This window comes from Manihot esculenta, chromosome 7 (assembly GCF_001659605.2).
Source record: "Manihot esculenta cultivar AM560-2 chromosome 7, M.esculenta_v8, whole genome shotgun sequence".
NCBI lineage: Eukaryota > Viridiplantae > Streptophyta > Magnoliopsida > Malpighiales > Euphorbiaceae > Manihot > Manihot esculenta.
This window is the reverse complement of record NC_035167.2, coordinates 4300542-4316318: the sequence shown is the minus strand read 5'-3', so window position 1 is coordinate 4316318 and position 15777 is coordinate 4300542. Positions and strand designations below refer to the sequence as shown.

Sequence of the window (15777 nt, the reverse complement as noted above, 5' to 3'; positions counted from 1 at the left end):
TCATCAATGCACATGTATATAGTCATGACATTATACATCATTATACATATTGATAACTTTAAATCTCCCTGGGCTCCATATTTGTTAGATCTGGTCCTCCCTCGCCCCCTCTTATGTGGATCTGATTCCTTCTTGGGCTCCCAGACGAATCTGTCAAATGGGTCTCTCCATGTTCTATCTGAGAAAGGGACCTGCAAAATAAGGAAAAATGGTCAAGGGTCCACCGGGATGCCCCAGCGGAGACCCTCCGACGTTCAAGTCAGGTTTCATGAATAAGAGTAGTATATCTAGGCAAGAGTTGCAGAGAAAATAAAAATGGAGTCCAGGCAGGAGAAGAAAAAGAAGAAGATCCCCCTTGCAAGAGGAGACCCCCCGATATATAGTGCTTCCTGTCCTTGTCACTCAGGCCCGTACATACGGGCGTGTCAGGCACCTGCTCCATGCGTAACGGCCATTTAATGCTCTCCAGAGAGCATGCGGGTAGAGCTGGTGAGTGATTGGGCCTACTCCCTTATGGGGCTTGTGCTCATATCTGATCCGGATCATCCTGGGTTGCCGGCCCAGGCTCGTGAAGTCGAGCCGCCTCTCGAGCGTATGATCTGATGGGCTTTGGACCTGTGCCTTCTTTTGGACCCGACCTTATTCCTGGGCTAGGAAAGATCTGGAGGTTATCACATATATCATGACAAGACTCTACATTCTATCCTAGTGGATATAATATTTCCTAATTGTATTTGCCCTCTATAACATCTATGAGCCCAACACTCTAGGCCCAGTCATATGAATCTAGGGCTTTGATACCACTCTGTAACGACCCGGGAACCAGACCACTACCGGTGCTAGGGTTCAAATCGACTTAAGGTCACTGGAGCCCACAGCAAGCATACTATACATCCTATTACATATGATATAATTCCATGCATGATCATACAAACAACAAAAATATAATTATTACATGAACCAAGACTCGACTTGTGCATGCATCGTAACTGAAAACATAAAACCTATACTAGAGCCCTCATCAAATGCTTCGGTATGGTCAACATAACATATAAGGCCCAGGCCTAGGAATTAAATTGTATTTATTCAGCTGACTTATTTTAGCTAAATATTTGGTACTATTAATTACCTAAACTTATCTTTTCCCCTTTGTTATTTATTTATCCACTCACTGAATATGTTGTACTCACTCTTATTTCTTTTAATATTCAGTTTTTTTTTGGTGATCCGCTCAGCAGTCCTCATCTCCTAGTTTGTTATTCCTTCCACATCGTCCACTCAGAGTCTAGAGGAGGTCGGACCAATCCTAGGTCTTGTCTTTTCTTTTTGTAATTTTGACAGATTATGTATAGATTGTAAATTCAAATGATGAACGTGTTTTGTTTATTGTAAATATATTATGTATTGACCAGTCTAGCTATCAATCATCTCTTATATGTTTTATATTTTGAAATTATAGCAGGTCATATGAGTTATATGTATTAACAACAGGGGAAGTTCTGTCAGTTTTTCGGGTCATATCCATCTCCACAGTTTTGAGAATGGGTGTGACATAACATGCCTCAAGCTCGATTTAAACATAAACTTATACTTAAAAACTTTTATATAAAATGATCATGAAACAAGGATTACAAGGAAGAACCCGGGCAAAGCACAATTCTAATCCACAAATGAATATATTTCCATAGCTATACTATTACAATAGGCTATACCAGCAACTCAGCCGACTTCCCGAGCTAACTTTGATCCTGCAAACCTGGGATTAGGGGAAAGGGGATAAACTATAAGAGTCTAGTGAGCAGAACATAAAAAAACAGTTCAATAAAATATATGATTGTATGAATGCATCACAGCACAAACAATTTACATCAAAATGGACTTGTCATCAGTAACCCTCTACAGATTTCAATAGTGCTCGGCCCACGACGAGTGCTCCTCAGGTTTTCCTCTTAAATATAACATAACATATCCATAGTGCAAGGGGCATAGAATGGGCAGCCCTGGTCTTTCCCTTACATAGTGCCAGAGGCGTAGAATAGGCAACCCTAGTCTTTCCATATCCATCATAACATATCATAACATACTCGAGGGCTAGTGGGTCATCCAACGTCCATCCACAACAACAATAATTTATGCAATGTATTATATTCGTGAACTCTAATGCAAAACAACCTAATCGTATATACATGACATTCGTGATGTATGAGTATGCTTAAAAAGTTTGATTTCTTTAAAATAATATATCAGTTCAGTTCTACTCACCTTTGACTGATGCACGCCTAGTACTGAAGCAGTTATCTCACTGCAAGCCTCTACAGTCTCCAAAGTCCGATCCTACATAGATGGATTTAAATGAGGAACCAAACATAACTATTACAATACTTAAACTACCCTCAAGAAAACCCCTAAGAACATACAAGAACACACGTAGGAAACAAGCTGAAAAAGGCTGAACAGAGGACTTTCAGCGGCAGGTTAGGTGGCCAAATGGCTGCCTCTACAGACAGATTTGGTGGCCGAACCTTGCTTCAGCGGCTGAACCTAGGATCTCCAGTAAGGCAGAACCTGATTTTGCCCTATGCTCATAGCCAATAAACAAACCCAAACTTACATGCAACAGGCTAAAGACTACCATACACACTTAACACGCATAAGAGACCTCAAAAACTGTTCTAAACTCAACATGCATCAACAAAATCCCAGGAGAAAATCATCCATCATCAAAACTAACTCAAACTTTAAAACTTTAGAATAATCAATCATGCATGTCCTAACAACTTATAATATCGGTTTAAAACCTTCAAAAAGCATAAGAAAAGCAAAGATTGAACTTACCTCTTGAAAAACATAGAAAACACAACAACCAAGATTTGGAGAATTGGGAAATCGATTTTCGGAGGTCTCCAAAGTTTAAAGCTTGAAATCCAAACTCAAATCTTAAAAAATGAAGTAAAAACTCATGTATTCTCCAAGAGATTTGAAGTAATTTTAGCAAGAATGTCTGGAAAAGGGCATGGACTTACCTCTGCTCGAAAATAGAGAAAGAGTTCTCATATTTTTGGGTTGAAGGCCTTTTATAAGTGGCTGGAAGAGCCGTCTTCGGCGGCCGAACTTTAAAACTCCTCTAAATTTTTTATTTTTTTTTAAAACACACCAAGAAAAATTTTTAATTCATTTTATGAAAACTCTATTTTATCCTTCTAAAAATTTTAGCTTCGAGATTCTGGATCTCGACGGAGATTCCGTCAGAACGTTGAGATTCCGACATCGGAGTTTAACTAGATGTTACACCCGTAATGGTAAAATTCCTTTATTCTGTAAAAATTACAAGGTTTCTGAAAACTAAAAAAGCATATGGAGATTACATATTGCTGAGACAGATTCCGTTGTAAACATTAGTAATTTTCAGTTTGTTGAAGATCTACCGAAACTAATGTGATTAGACATATTTTGAACTGTTATAATTACAACTGAGAATCATATATACTACCTTATATAGTCCTTTTGTTTGCAATGATTCAGTTTGAAAAAAAAAAGAATATAAATAAATTCTTACAAGAATACACATGGTTTCAATTTTTTTAATATGAAAATTTTATAAGTCAAAAAAATTGAATCTCATTCCAACCAAGAGATTGATATAAAAGAAATCAATTGAATTAATTTTTAATAAAATTCTTAATTTCAAATAGAAGAGTACCTTGTGGATAATTGGATGTGATGTGAAGATCAGTCAGAGCTTCAATAAAAAGAAAGACATGTCAAAGTTTAGTGTGTAGGTTGGCCAACTTTGCAGATGAGGCTATCTTCGTTGAACATTATTTTAAAGTAACTAAAGAAGAACCATTCTTCAGAATCTCATCTTTTGTAGGTAGAACAGGAAAGAAGTGAATTATTAAATAGGTGAAAAAGCTTGAACTTCACAAGTGTTCTGATTTCTGAGAATGATTACAAGTGAGAACCATATTTTAGCTTATTATCAATCTAACCAATCTCTGGACTCCATATAGAAAGATAGCAAGGTTACACTTGTAAGGAAGTCTATAGTTGGTCATGCCAACAGTGGGAGTCTTATGGGTGGGAAGTTGAGCTAACACAACTTTTCCCACTAAATCACCTTTGGAAGTTCCCCATTCTTCACTTCCCACTTCTATAAAAGCTCAACACAAGTGAACATCAACACACACAAAACAAAAGTGAGGATAAATTGTATTTACAGCTGATTGATCTTGTTGCATAGTTATGGCCAATCTTCGCTCCCCTTCACTCATTGTTCTGCTCTCACTCGTTGCTCTGTCAATCTCTGCAGAAGCACGACAGCTTCTAGAGACAACATTACCTGAGGTCCCGGAGCTTCCTAAGCCTGAATTGCCTGACTTGCCATTACTTCCTAAGGTTGAGCTTCCACCATTACCTGAAGTCCCAACCTTTCCTAAACCTGAACTTCCCACTCTGCCAAAATTACCTGAATTGCCTGAGTTGTCGAAGCCTGAAATTCCCACGCTGCCAAAACCTGAATTGCCTGAGTTTCCAAAGCCTGAACTGCCAGCTTTTCCCCACTTGCCTGAGTTGCCAAAACCTGAACTGCCAACTTTTCCCCACTTGCCTGAGTTACCAAAGTCCACATTCCCTTCCAAAGACACCAAACCTGAATCAGCTACCAATCCTTAAGCAATTATACCACAAGCGTTTCAACCTTTGATCTCGCTGTGATGACTTCACCTTTTGCATTGATCAGTATCATTTATGTGTTCTTAGTCCTATAATATTTCTGTTTCAGCTATTGTGTGATGTAGGTTGTAAGTTTATATTCTATATACAAAATTGATCCAGCTTATTTATTTGGTTTTCGCTATGACTGTGATCAATCTTATTAAATAGTTCATAGCCACAAAGAGAATTACTGAACTTAAAAATTATTGATGGCCTAAAATTTTTAAAAGAAATTATCTATTTTCTTTTTCAAATCTAATTTTTCAAAAACTCAGGAACAACCAATTTAATAAAAATTGTAATTAAATAAAATAAATTTCTAATATTATGATATAAAAGTAAAGTAGAAACTTTTTAAGTAGCCTAAATGTCAAAATTAGCCCTAATAAGGGTACGCCTCTGCACATGGAAAACCAAAAAAAAAAAAAAAAGACAAGCTATCCAGCAGCATTAGTCTACTTACCATTATGAAAAATATATATAAAAACACATTTAATTTATATTAATAATTAGTTTTTGTTATCTTATCTTATTTTATTTTAAATAATCTCACATCAGATTGTTATTTTAACATATAAAAATTTTATTACTAACTATAAATTAAATACAGAAACCTTTCATTTGAAATAAAAAATTTTATAAAAATTTAATTCAATAGTTTTTTTTATCAATTTCTTATTAAAATGAAAGAATGTAATTTTTTTAATAGTAAAAAACTTTATTTTAAAAAATATTAAAATCATACAAAATAATTTATTTAAATTTCCTTTTAAATAATCATTCCAAAAAAAAGTAAATGAAATATAAGAAAAATCACTATGATAATTACACTCACTAAATATTATTTAAATCCTCTCGTTTCATATAAATAATTTTATAAAAAAATAATTTAAATGAATTTTGTAAAATCATTTATAGTTGAGCTTCCAAAATTCCCAACCTTGCCTAAACTTGAACTGCCTGAGCTTCCAAAGCCGGAAGTGCCAGAGTTGCCTGAACTGCCAACTTTTCCTCACCTGCCTGAGCTGCCAAAGCCCATATTGCCAACAATCGACTCTTCCCAAGGATGTGAAGTCACCTCAGTCAACTACGAATCCTTAAAAGCTTTCCACAGCAGCTTCTTGTGTCCATGGTTGCATTGCATCATGGGTCGAGGTCTATTGTTGAATTGTTGATTCGTGTAGTTTTTGTTGTTCAGATTGTTTCTACGTCCATGTGGTTCTGTTTATAGCGTCAAGTACTTGTATTTTGTACTGTTTACTTTTGTTTGTTGTCTTGTTTTTCCTCTGAATCATTAATGCTCTTGCCATTTTCATAGATTCAATTATATCATGGACCGCAAAGGCAAACAGCATGTCGTTTTCCAATTATCAATCTATAGTCTTTTTAAGTTTTAATATATACGTCTGGAATTAACGTTGTTTGATTTAAACTGAAAAAACGATCAAATCAAATTAATTTGAAATTTTAGTTTAATTTTTTATTTATTTTAGTTTGGTTTAGTTTTTAATTTTAAAAATTTCGGTTATTTTAGTTCAGTTCGATTTTGATCAGAAAAAAAAAAATAAAAAAATCGAATCATACCGATTAGTAATAATAATATATTATTTTCAATAATATAGAGACTAGATCATATTAGAATTAAAATATTTCAATTAAATTTTAAATATTAAAAATAAAGTATAAAAAGTAAAAAAAATTTATTAAAAATTCAAACCGATCAAATCAAACCGAATCGAAACGAATCAAACCTATTCAATTTTTGATCAAAATCAATTAAGTTCGATTTTTATAAATACTAAAATTTCAATTTTCAAATTATTCAGTTTATGCAGCGAGAAATAAGTTAAAGAAAAATTTAATTACTAGATTTTTAAATAAATAAAATTTTGATATTTATAATATTTTTATATGTAACTGTTTTATTCAGCAAGAATTAAGTTAAAGAATAAAGTTAATTGTTGGACTTTCAAATAAGTAAATGAATCTTAATATCTATCTTAAAGAAACCTTGAAATAAGTTATACTGTTATAAAACTTATTTTTACAGTGCTCATCAAAATTTATTTATTTTTTAAATCAAACATATTTAAATTGAGAAAAATTACTTTTTAGTCCCTGAGGTATAGCATAATTAATGGATTTGTCTCTCTTGTTTTTAGAATCCAACACTTTCGTCCTTTGAGGTTTAATTCCGTCAAAATTCAAGGTCTCTGTAAAAAATTTATGTTAAGTCAATAATTTCCACTTAATCAAAGGAAAGAGAATAAATATAATCCCAAAAATATCCTTATCAATAATAAAATGAAAAAATTACTAGTTAGTTTCTCTATTAATTTTATCACCAAATATTTTACTATTTAGTCCCTATAGTTTAGAAAAAATTATTTGTTGGTCCCTCAAATTAATAAAAAATTTACTAACTAGTCCATCTATATCAGAGGTATTTGAGATTTTTTTTTATAATACTTAACGACTAAAATCAATGGAAATATTAACTAGTAGACTTTTTAAAATGTCAGAGACATTTTAATAAATTTTTTAAATGGCGAACAATGATCGACAGCGAACAGCACAAAAAAAGCAATTTCTATTGAGTTTTAACTTTTTATTTTTAATAATTTAATTTTTATATATTTTTGTTTTTATTATATTTACTGAATTTGAATCTTAAATTTATTGAAATTTTTATTTGTTTATGGGGATTGAGTTTCAAATTTTCTTCCTTCAATTTTAACGAAATTAAACTTCAAGAACTAAAGTATTGAATTTTAAAAATAGAGAGATAAATATGTTAATTATGTAATATCTTAGGGACGAAAACATATTTTTTCCTTCAATTCTTTGAGAGATGGACCTATAAACTTGTAGGAATTAAATTTCAGGGATGAAAGTGTTGGGTTCAAGAAAGAGTAGTTCGGTCATTTTTTCTGTCACTAACAGAGGGACTTCTAATTTTTATTAAATTAAATCTCAGAGACGAAAGTGTTGGGTTCTAAAAATAGAGGGGCGAATTCGTTAATTACGGCATACCTCAAAGACTAAAAAATAATTTTCTCTTAAATTTATATTGTTATTTCGTAATTAATTGAAATTTTATAAGAAGTGAAACCAAAATTACGTAATTATTTATTCACCCTCATAATCATAATTGGTATATGTGGTATTATATATTTTAAAATTTATTTTTATATTATATTTTGAACTCATCTAAATTTTTATAATTATTATGACATTCATAGGACTATATATTTTTTTAATTAATATTTTATAAAATTATGATAAATTATTTTGTATTTATAATTTCTAATTTAAAACTTTTGCTTTTCATTATAATTTATGAATGTAATGTGTATGTGTATAAATATAGTAGCATCAACAAACTCTTATAATTATTTTTATTAATGTATAATGTTCATTTTTTTTATTCAAAAGAATGTAAGAGCTGAGTATAATTGAGAGCTCCATAAGGAGATAATCCTATAAGTCGTATAAGCAATTCAAACTTAATATATTTCTATTAATTTTAATAAAAAAATTATAAAAATGTAACTTGTGATTGTATTAGTGTTTTGAATTACGTCGTTTGTGTCTTGACTACTGATTAAGATCTAATTCAATATGAGATGTGCATGTCTTGACAAAATTAGATTTTTCATTTGATTTTTCTTTGAAGTACAACAGATGCTAATTCAATACCACATCTCCTCTTTACATTTCTTTGAATTGCTACTCCCTCCCATCTTAAAGTTGATTTTTTTTTTTATTTTAACTAATTGTTTTTATATAATTTTTTTAATTCTTTTTTATTCTACATAATTTTTTTTCTTGCTTAAACTTGGCTTATATAAAATTAGATTAGGCTTCACATTCCATTTAGATAAATTTACTATTTATCTAAATTAATTTGTTTGAACTAATTAAGTTCCAACAAAATCTCGTACTATTCTTCACATATCATAATATAAATCTGAATTGTAATTCAATTGCTCAGAAGATGTCTAATCATATTAATTTAGCAGATTCTAAACAAGCTAAAACTGTAAATTCTAATTTACAAATGCTTTAATGATTTTTATGTTTGTGAGGAATTCATTTAATATTTAATTTGACTAATTAAAAACAAACAATTATGACGAATTCATGTTAATTTTTGAGAAAAAAGAAAAACAAAAAATGTAATCAATATTAAACGGTTCTATAAATTTATTAATTATATATGAGGTGAATAATCTAAATAAAATTATAAATATAAAGCTTAATTTAAATCTTAACAAATTAAAACAATAATTTAAATTTAAATTATTTAATTTAACATATCAGCTACATCATCGTTGAATTTATAATTTATTAAATAAAAAATCAACAATATCAAAGTGTTAAATGTTGCGGTTCAATTGCCAACACAAATAGACTAGTCTTTGCTCATTAAACTCAATTTAATTATAACTGATATACTTGGACGTATTTGATTCCTAGCTTTACTTAGATGGTATTCCTAGTCTGGTTCCTACCTTTTTTTATTCTGAATGGTGGAATTCAATGATGAGTGTTGATCTTTAAAAGTGTTTTTGGATGAAATTTAAAAAAATAAAATTATTTTTTTATTATACAATCAATAGTTACAAAAAAATAACTGCTCTCTATAATAGTGAAATTTGAGAGTTGTTCCGATACCAATGAATAATTTTATTGATATTTTATTGAATGTATATTTTAAAAATGAGTTTGATGAATAATTTGTTGAGCGTTAACAATATTATTGTGTTAGACAAATGACACTCAAATATTATTCATAATTTAATTGTTTGGTGTATAATGAGCTATAATTTTCATATCAACTCTTCTCAAAAAATTATTATGAACCACTTAAATTTTTATAATAGGAACATTATTTATATCATTAAGAAATATGGATTATAAAGAGCACATATGAGTTTAAAAAAAAAAAAAAAGAATACTACATTGAAGGGTGAATCTCTAGGTATTTTAGAATTACGCATTGTTGATAATTTTAGTTAAGATTTTAAAAATAAGTACCGAGTCATATGAAAAATAAATAAGTAGGATTTTCTCCTTAGTTTAGCTCATTGAGCCTCCTTAAATCATGGAATTTAACTTCCAAATCTTAACATCAAGAGAAGTATAAAAGGTTCAAAGTTCGGTATGTTTATTCATACACATAAAACAAAAAGAAAAAAAGTAAAATCCATAGTTGAGTTTACAAGATGAAGAAATTTGGGCTTTTCGTATGTTGTATTTCACTATTGATTATATTTTCCTTATTTTCTGTTTCAAATGCTCAAGAGAAAGAGAAAGAAGAGGCCTCTGCTCCCGGTGGAGAGGCCTCTGCTCCTGGTCCCGGTGGAGAAGCCTCTGCTCCCAGCGGTAAAGAAGCCTCCGCTCCTAGCGGAAAAGAAGCCGAGAAAAAAAAGAAAAAGTAGATATTTTCAAGATTCTTGCATGCAATCGTTGTATGCGGCGAGAAATAAGTTAAAGAAAGATTTAATTACTAGATTTTCAAATAAATAAAATTTTGATATTTACAATATTCTCATATGTAATCGTTTCATTCAGCGAGAATTAAGTTAAAAGAAGAAAGTTAATTGTTGGACTTCCAAATAAGTAAATGAATCTTAATGTCTATCTTAAAGAAACCTTGAAACAAGTTATACTATTATAAAACTTATTTTTACAGTGCTCATCAAAATTTATTTTTTTTTCTAAATCAAACATATTTAAAGTGAGGAAAAATTACTTTTTAGTCCCTGAGGTATAACATAATTAACTACTTTGTCCCTGTTTTTTTAGAATCCAACACTTTCGTCTTGAGATTTAATTCCGTCAAATTCAAGGTCTCTGGAAAAAATTTTTGTTAAGTCAATAATTTCCACTTAATCAAAGGAAAGAGAATAAATATAATCCCAAAAATATCCTTATCAATAATAAAATGAAAAAATCACTATTTAGACCCTATAGTATGAAAAAACTCGCTACTTGGTCCCTCAATTTTGAAAAGTATATTAAAATGTCCCTAACATTTTAAAAATTCTACTAGTTAGTTTCTTTATTAATTTTATTACCAAATATTTTACTATTTAGTCCCTATAGTTTAGAAAAAATTATTAGTTGGTCCCTCAAATTAATAAAAAATTTACTAATTAGTCCATCTATATCGGAGGTATTTGATATTTTTTTATAATACTTAACGACTAAAATTAATGGAAATATTAACTAGTAGACTTTTTAAAATATCATAGACATTTTAATGAATTTTTTAAATGGCGAACAATGATCGACAGCGAACAGCACAAAAAAAGCAATTTCTATTGAGTTTTAACTTTTTATTTTTAATAATTTAATTTTTATATATTTTGATTTTGATTATATTTAATGAATTTGAATCTTAAATTTATTGAAATTTTTATTTGTTTATGGGGATTGAGTTTCAGATTTTCTTCCTTCAATTTTAACGAAATTAAACTTCAAGGACTAAAGTGTTGAATTTAAAAAATAGAGAGATAAATCTGTTAATTATGTAATATCTTAGGGACGAAAATATATTTTTTCCTTCAATTCTTTGAGAGATGGACCTATAAACTTGTAGGAATTAAATTTCAGGGACAAAAGTGTTGGGTTCAAGAAAGAGTAGTTCGGTCATTTTTTTCTGTCACTAACGGAGGGACTTCTAATTTTTATTGAATTAAATCTCAGGGACGAAAGTGTTGGGTTCTAAAAATAGAGGGGTGAATTCGTTAATTACGGTATACCTCAGAGACTAAAAAATAATTTTCTCTTAAATTTATATTGTTATTTCGTAATTAATTGAAATTTTTTAAGAAGTGAAACCAAAATTACGTAATTATTTATTCACCCTCATAATCATAATTGGTATATGTGGTATTATATATTTTAAAATTTATTTTTATATTATATTTTGAACTCATCTAAATTTTTATAATTACTATGACATTCATAGGACTATATATTTTTTTAATTAATATTTTATAAAATTATGATAAATTATTTTGTATTTATAATTTCTAATTTAAAACTTTTGCTTTCCATTATAATTTATGAATGCACTGTGTATGTGTATAAATATAGTAGCATCAACAAATTCTTATAAATCTTATAATTGTTGTTATTGTTGTATAATATTCATTTTTTTATTCAAAAGAATGTAAGAGCTTAGAATAATTGAGAGCTCCATAGGGAGATAATCCTATAAGTTGTATAAGCAGTTCAAACTTAATATATTTCTATTAATTTTAATAAAAAATATTACTTGTGATTGTACCAGTATTTCACTTTAAAAAAAATATAAAAATGTAACTTGTGATTGTATTAGTGTTTCATTTCAAGGTTTTTGAATTACGTCGTTTGTGATTTAATTTCATTTAATTTTATATCTAAATAGTACTATAATATCATGTTGTTTGTAAACAAATATCCAAAGTGAAAAACAGATAAAAGTATTGTATTTTTTTTCTTTTTAATATTTAGTTTTTTGTCTTGACTACCGATTAAGATCTAATTCAATATGTGATGTGTATGTCTTGACAAAATTAGATTTTTCATTTCATTTTTCTTCTAAGTACAGTAGATGCTAATTCAATACCACATCTCCTCTTTACATTTCTTTGAATTGCTACTCCCTCCCATCTTAAAGTTGAATTTTTTTTTTATTTTAATTAATTGTTTTTATATAATTTTTTTAATTCTTTTTATTCTAATATCTAAATTAACTTGTTTGAACTAATTAAGTTCCAACAAAATCTCCTACTGTTCTTCATATATCATAATATAAATCTGAATTGTAATTCAGTAGCTCAGAAGATGTATAATCATATTAATTTAGCAGATTCTAAACAAGCTAAAAGTTTCTAACATTTAGTTGATTTTTACGTTTGTGAGGAAATCATTTAATATTTAATTTGACTAATTAAGAAGAAACAATTATGATGAATTCATGTTAGTTTTTGAGAAAAAAGAAAAACAAAAAATGTAATCAATAGCACTCCAAGGCTTAGCCTGGTGGAAAGTGCATCCTGTAGCCTTGAAAGGTCTAAGGTTCGACTCCCCCAACCCCTATTTCAAAAAAAAAAAATGTAATCAATATTAAATGGTTCTATAAATTTATTAATTATATATGAGGTGAACAATCTAAATAAAATTATAAATATAAAGCTTAATTTAAATCTTAACAAATTAAAACAATAATTTCAATTTAAATTATTTAATTTAACATATCAGCTGCATCATTGAATTTATAGTTTATTAAATAAAAAATTAACAATATCAAAGTGTTAAATATTGCAGTTCAATTGCCAACACAAATAGACTAGTCTTTGCTCACTAAACTCAGTTTAATTATAACTTATATACTTGGACGTATTTGATTCTTAGCTTTACTTAGATGGTATTCCAAGTCTGGTTCCTACCCTTTTTTATTCTGAATGGTGGAATTCAATGATGAGCGTTGATCTTTAAAAGTGTTTTTGGATGAATTTTTTTTTTTAAAAAATAATTTATTTTTTTATTATACTATCAATAGTTGTAAAAAAATAACTGCTCTCTATAATAACGAAATTTGAGAGTTGTTTCGATACGATGAAAATTTTTTTAATAAATGTATATTTTGAAAATGAGTTTGATTAATTGAAATTTACCTCATTCCCAAAGGCGACAACACTTGAATATTTAAAAAAAAAATACTTCTTCTTAAACCATATTTATTTTATTTAATCTATAATTTTAATTAAATGGGTGGTTCACGCTTATTTTGAAAAAATAGATTTGAGAATAAAATGTATAAATTTTTTAATTTTAGAGCATCAACATCGTCTAATTTCACTAATTCATAATATCAAATATAACAAACATTATGAATTTTTGAATTAACAACAACGTTTATTTTAAAGTTTGGTAATTCTCTTTGTTCTTTTGTGTGAAAGTATTTTGGATTATAAAATATTTAATAAGGTTGAATACGATCATACCCAATACTAAGACTCTGTTTAGATCATATTAAAATTAAAATATTCCAATTAAATTTTAAAATACTAAAAATAAAATATAAAAAATAAAAAAAATTTATTAAAAATTTAAACCGATCAAATCGAAGCGAATCGAAATGAATTAGACCGATTCAATTTCTAATCAAAATCAATTGGTTCGATTTTTATAAATACTACAATTTCGATTCTCAATTTATTCGATTTATGCAACGCAAATACTAAGACTCTGTTTATGCTCTGCAAAAATATTTTTCATATAAAACATCTTCTATAATGATTTTTTCATTAAAAAAATATTTTCTAACAAATTATTTTATTGTTTAATTTCAATTTAAAAAGAAAATACATTAATAAAATTTATATTTAGAAATGTTAGTAAAATTTTGAAAATAAAGAAAATAATTTTCTAGAGGAAATTATTTTTCTTTAAATGATTTTATTGTTTTTTTTACTAAGAAAGTATTTTATATTCACTAATTTTCCTGAGTCTTCTTGAATACTAGAAAATATAACAAAAAATTTTTCTAAAAAATATTTTTTATGAAATAAAGGAAGTTTAAGAGTAAAAAGGTTAATTCTTAAATATATCAATTATTTAAACCTTTTCTCTTGTTTAGTTAAACCAAAGGATATCTCAAATGCTTGATTTTTAAGGTTACATTTGTAAGGAAGTCTATAGTTGGTCATGCCAATTGTGGGAGTATTATAGGTGGGAAGTTGAGCTAACACAACTTTTCCCACTAAATAACCTTTGGAATTTCCCCATTCTCCACTTTTCAGTTCTATAAAAGCTCAACACAAGTGAACATCATCACAACCAACAAAATTGAGGAGAAATTTATTTATTATTCACTTTGCAGCTGGTTGCAATTGATCCTGTCGCCAAATTATGGCCAATCTTCGCTCCCCTTCCCTCATCATTATGCTCTCGCTCATCGCTCTATCAATCTCCGCAGATGCACGACAACTTTTAGAGACAACATTGCCGAAGGTACCTGAGCTTCCCAAGCCTGAGTTGCCTGAGCTACCATCTCTGCCTAAGGTTGACTTTCCACCATTGCCTGAAGTTCCAACCTTTCCTAAACCTGAACTTCCCACACTGCCAAAACCTGAATTGCCTGAGTTGCCAAAGCTTGAAATTCCCACTCTTCCAAAACCTCAATTGCCCGAGTTATCAAAACCTGAACTGCCAGCTTTTCCCCACTTGCCTGAGTTGCCAAACCCCACATTGCCTACCAAGGACACCAAACCTCCTCAATCAACTACCAGTCCTTAGACATACTTTCAATGTTTGATCTTGCAGGGATGACTTCATCTTTTGCATTGATCAGTATCCTTTATTCTTCCAAAGTGTCTGATTCATATTTTATTGTCCAAGCTTGTATTCTCCATACTTCTGTTTCAACTATTTGTATGATATACGTCGTCGGTTTATATTCTATATACAAAATTGATCAGCTTATTTAATTGATTTTGAGTGTGACTGTGATCAATCTTATTATATAGTTCATGCCCACAAATAGAATTACTGAACTTTGAAAATTAAATGGAATTGTTGTTAATGTCCTAAAATTTTTTTAAAAAATTATCCGTTTTATTTCAAATCTAATTTTTCAAAAAATTATGAATAAGTGATTTAATTAAAATTGTAAATAAAATAAAATAAATGATATAGTTTGAATTTATAATATTATGATATAAAAAGAAAAAACTTTTTTCTAACTCGAGTACTATGAAGAAATTTCAGTAAGGGAGAGAATCAAATAATAGCAATGAGATTATGAGAAGAAAACCGCTACAATTTTAAATAAAAATATGAGATATTTTTGCTAGAATTAATTATTTTGTCCAATAATTTAAATTTCAAAGGTTATTTGTTGACTAAGGATATTTTGGTTGAGAAAAAAAAAAAAAAAAAAAAAAAAAAAACAAGAAGCAGTGATTATTTGATTTGTCTTCAAGTTATAATTTACTTTAATTTAACATTTTATAAAAATTAAATATTTTGTATGAATCATTTGATTTTAATAATATTTATAATTTA

The 15777-nt window shown here is 28.7% G+C and overlaps 2 protein-coding genes across 2 annotated transcripts; both read left to right on the top strand.

Moving 5' to 3' along the window:
• The first annotated feature begins 4195 nt into the window (after positions 1 to 4195).
• Positions 4196 to 4855, top strand: LOC110619130 (protein PELPK1). Its single transcript, XM_021762382.2, has one exon. It carries the CDS (start codon positions 4243 to 4245, stop codon positions 4669 to 4671), a length of 429 nt encoding a protein of 142 aa, XP_021618074.1. The 5' UTR covers positions 4196 to 4242; the 3' UTR covers positions 4672 to 4855.
• Positions 4856 to 14537: 9682 nt separating this feature from the next.
• On the top strand, positions 14538 to 15200 carry LOC110619131 (protein PELPK1-like). The gene has a single exon (XM_021762383.2). It carries the CDS (start codon positions 14623 to 14625, stop codon positions 15007 to 15009), a length of 387 nt encoding a protein of 128 aa, XP_021618075.1. The 5' UTR covers positions 14538 to 14622; the 3' UTR covers positions 15010 to 15200.
• Positions 15201 to 15777: the final 577 nt, after the last annotated feature.

What these genes read in the sequence shown, in the direction of transcription:
- LOC110619131 (XM_021762383.2), top strand. Translation starts at nt 14,623, where the DNA reads ATGGCCAATCTTCGCTCCCCTTCCCTCATCATTATGCTCTCGCTCATC.
- LOC110619130 (XM_021762382.2), top strand. Translation starts at nt 4,243, where the DNA reads ATGGCCAATCTTCGCTCCCCTTCACTCATTGTTCTGCTCTCACTCGTT.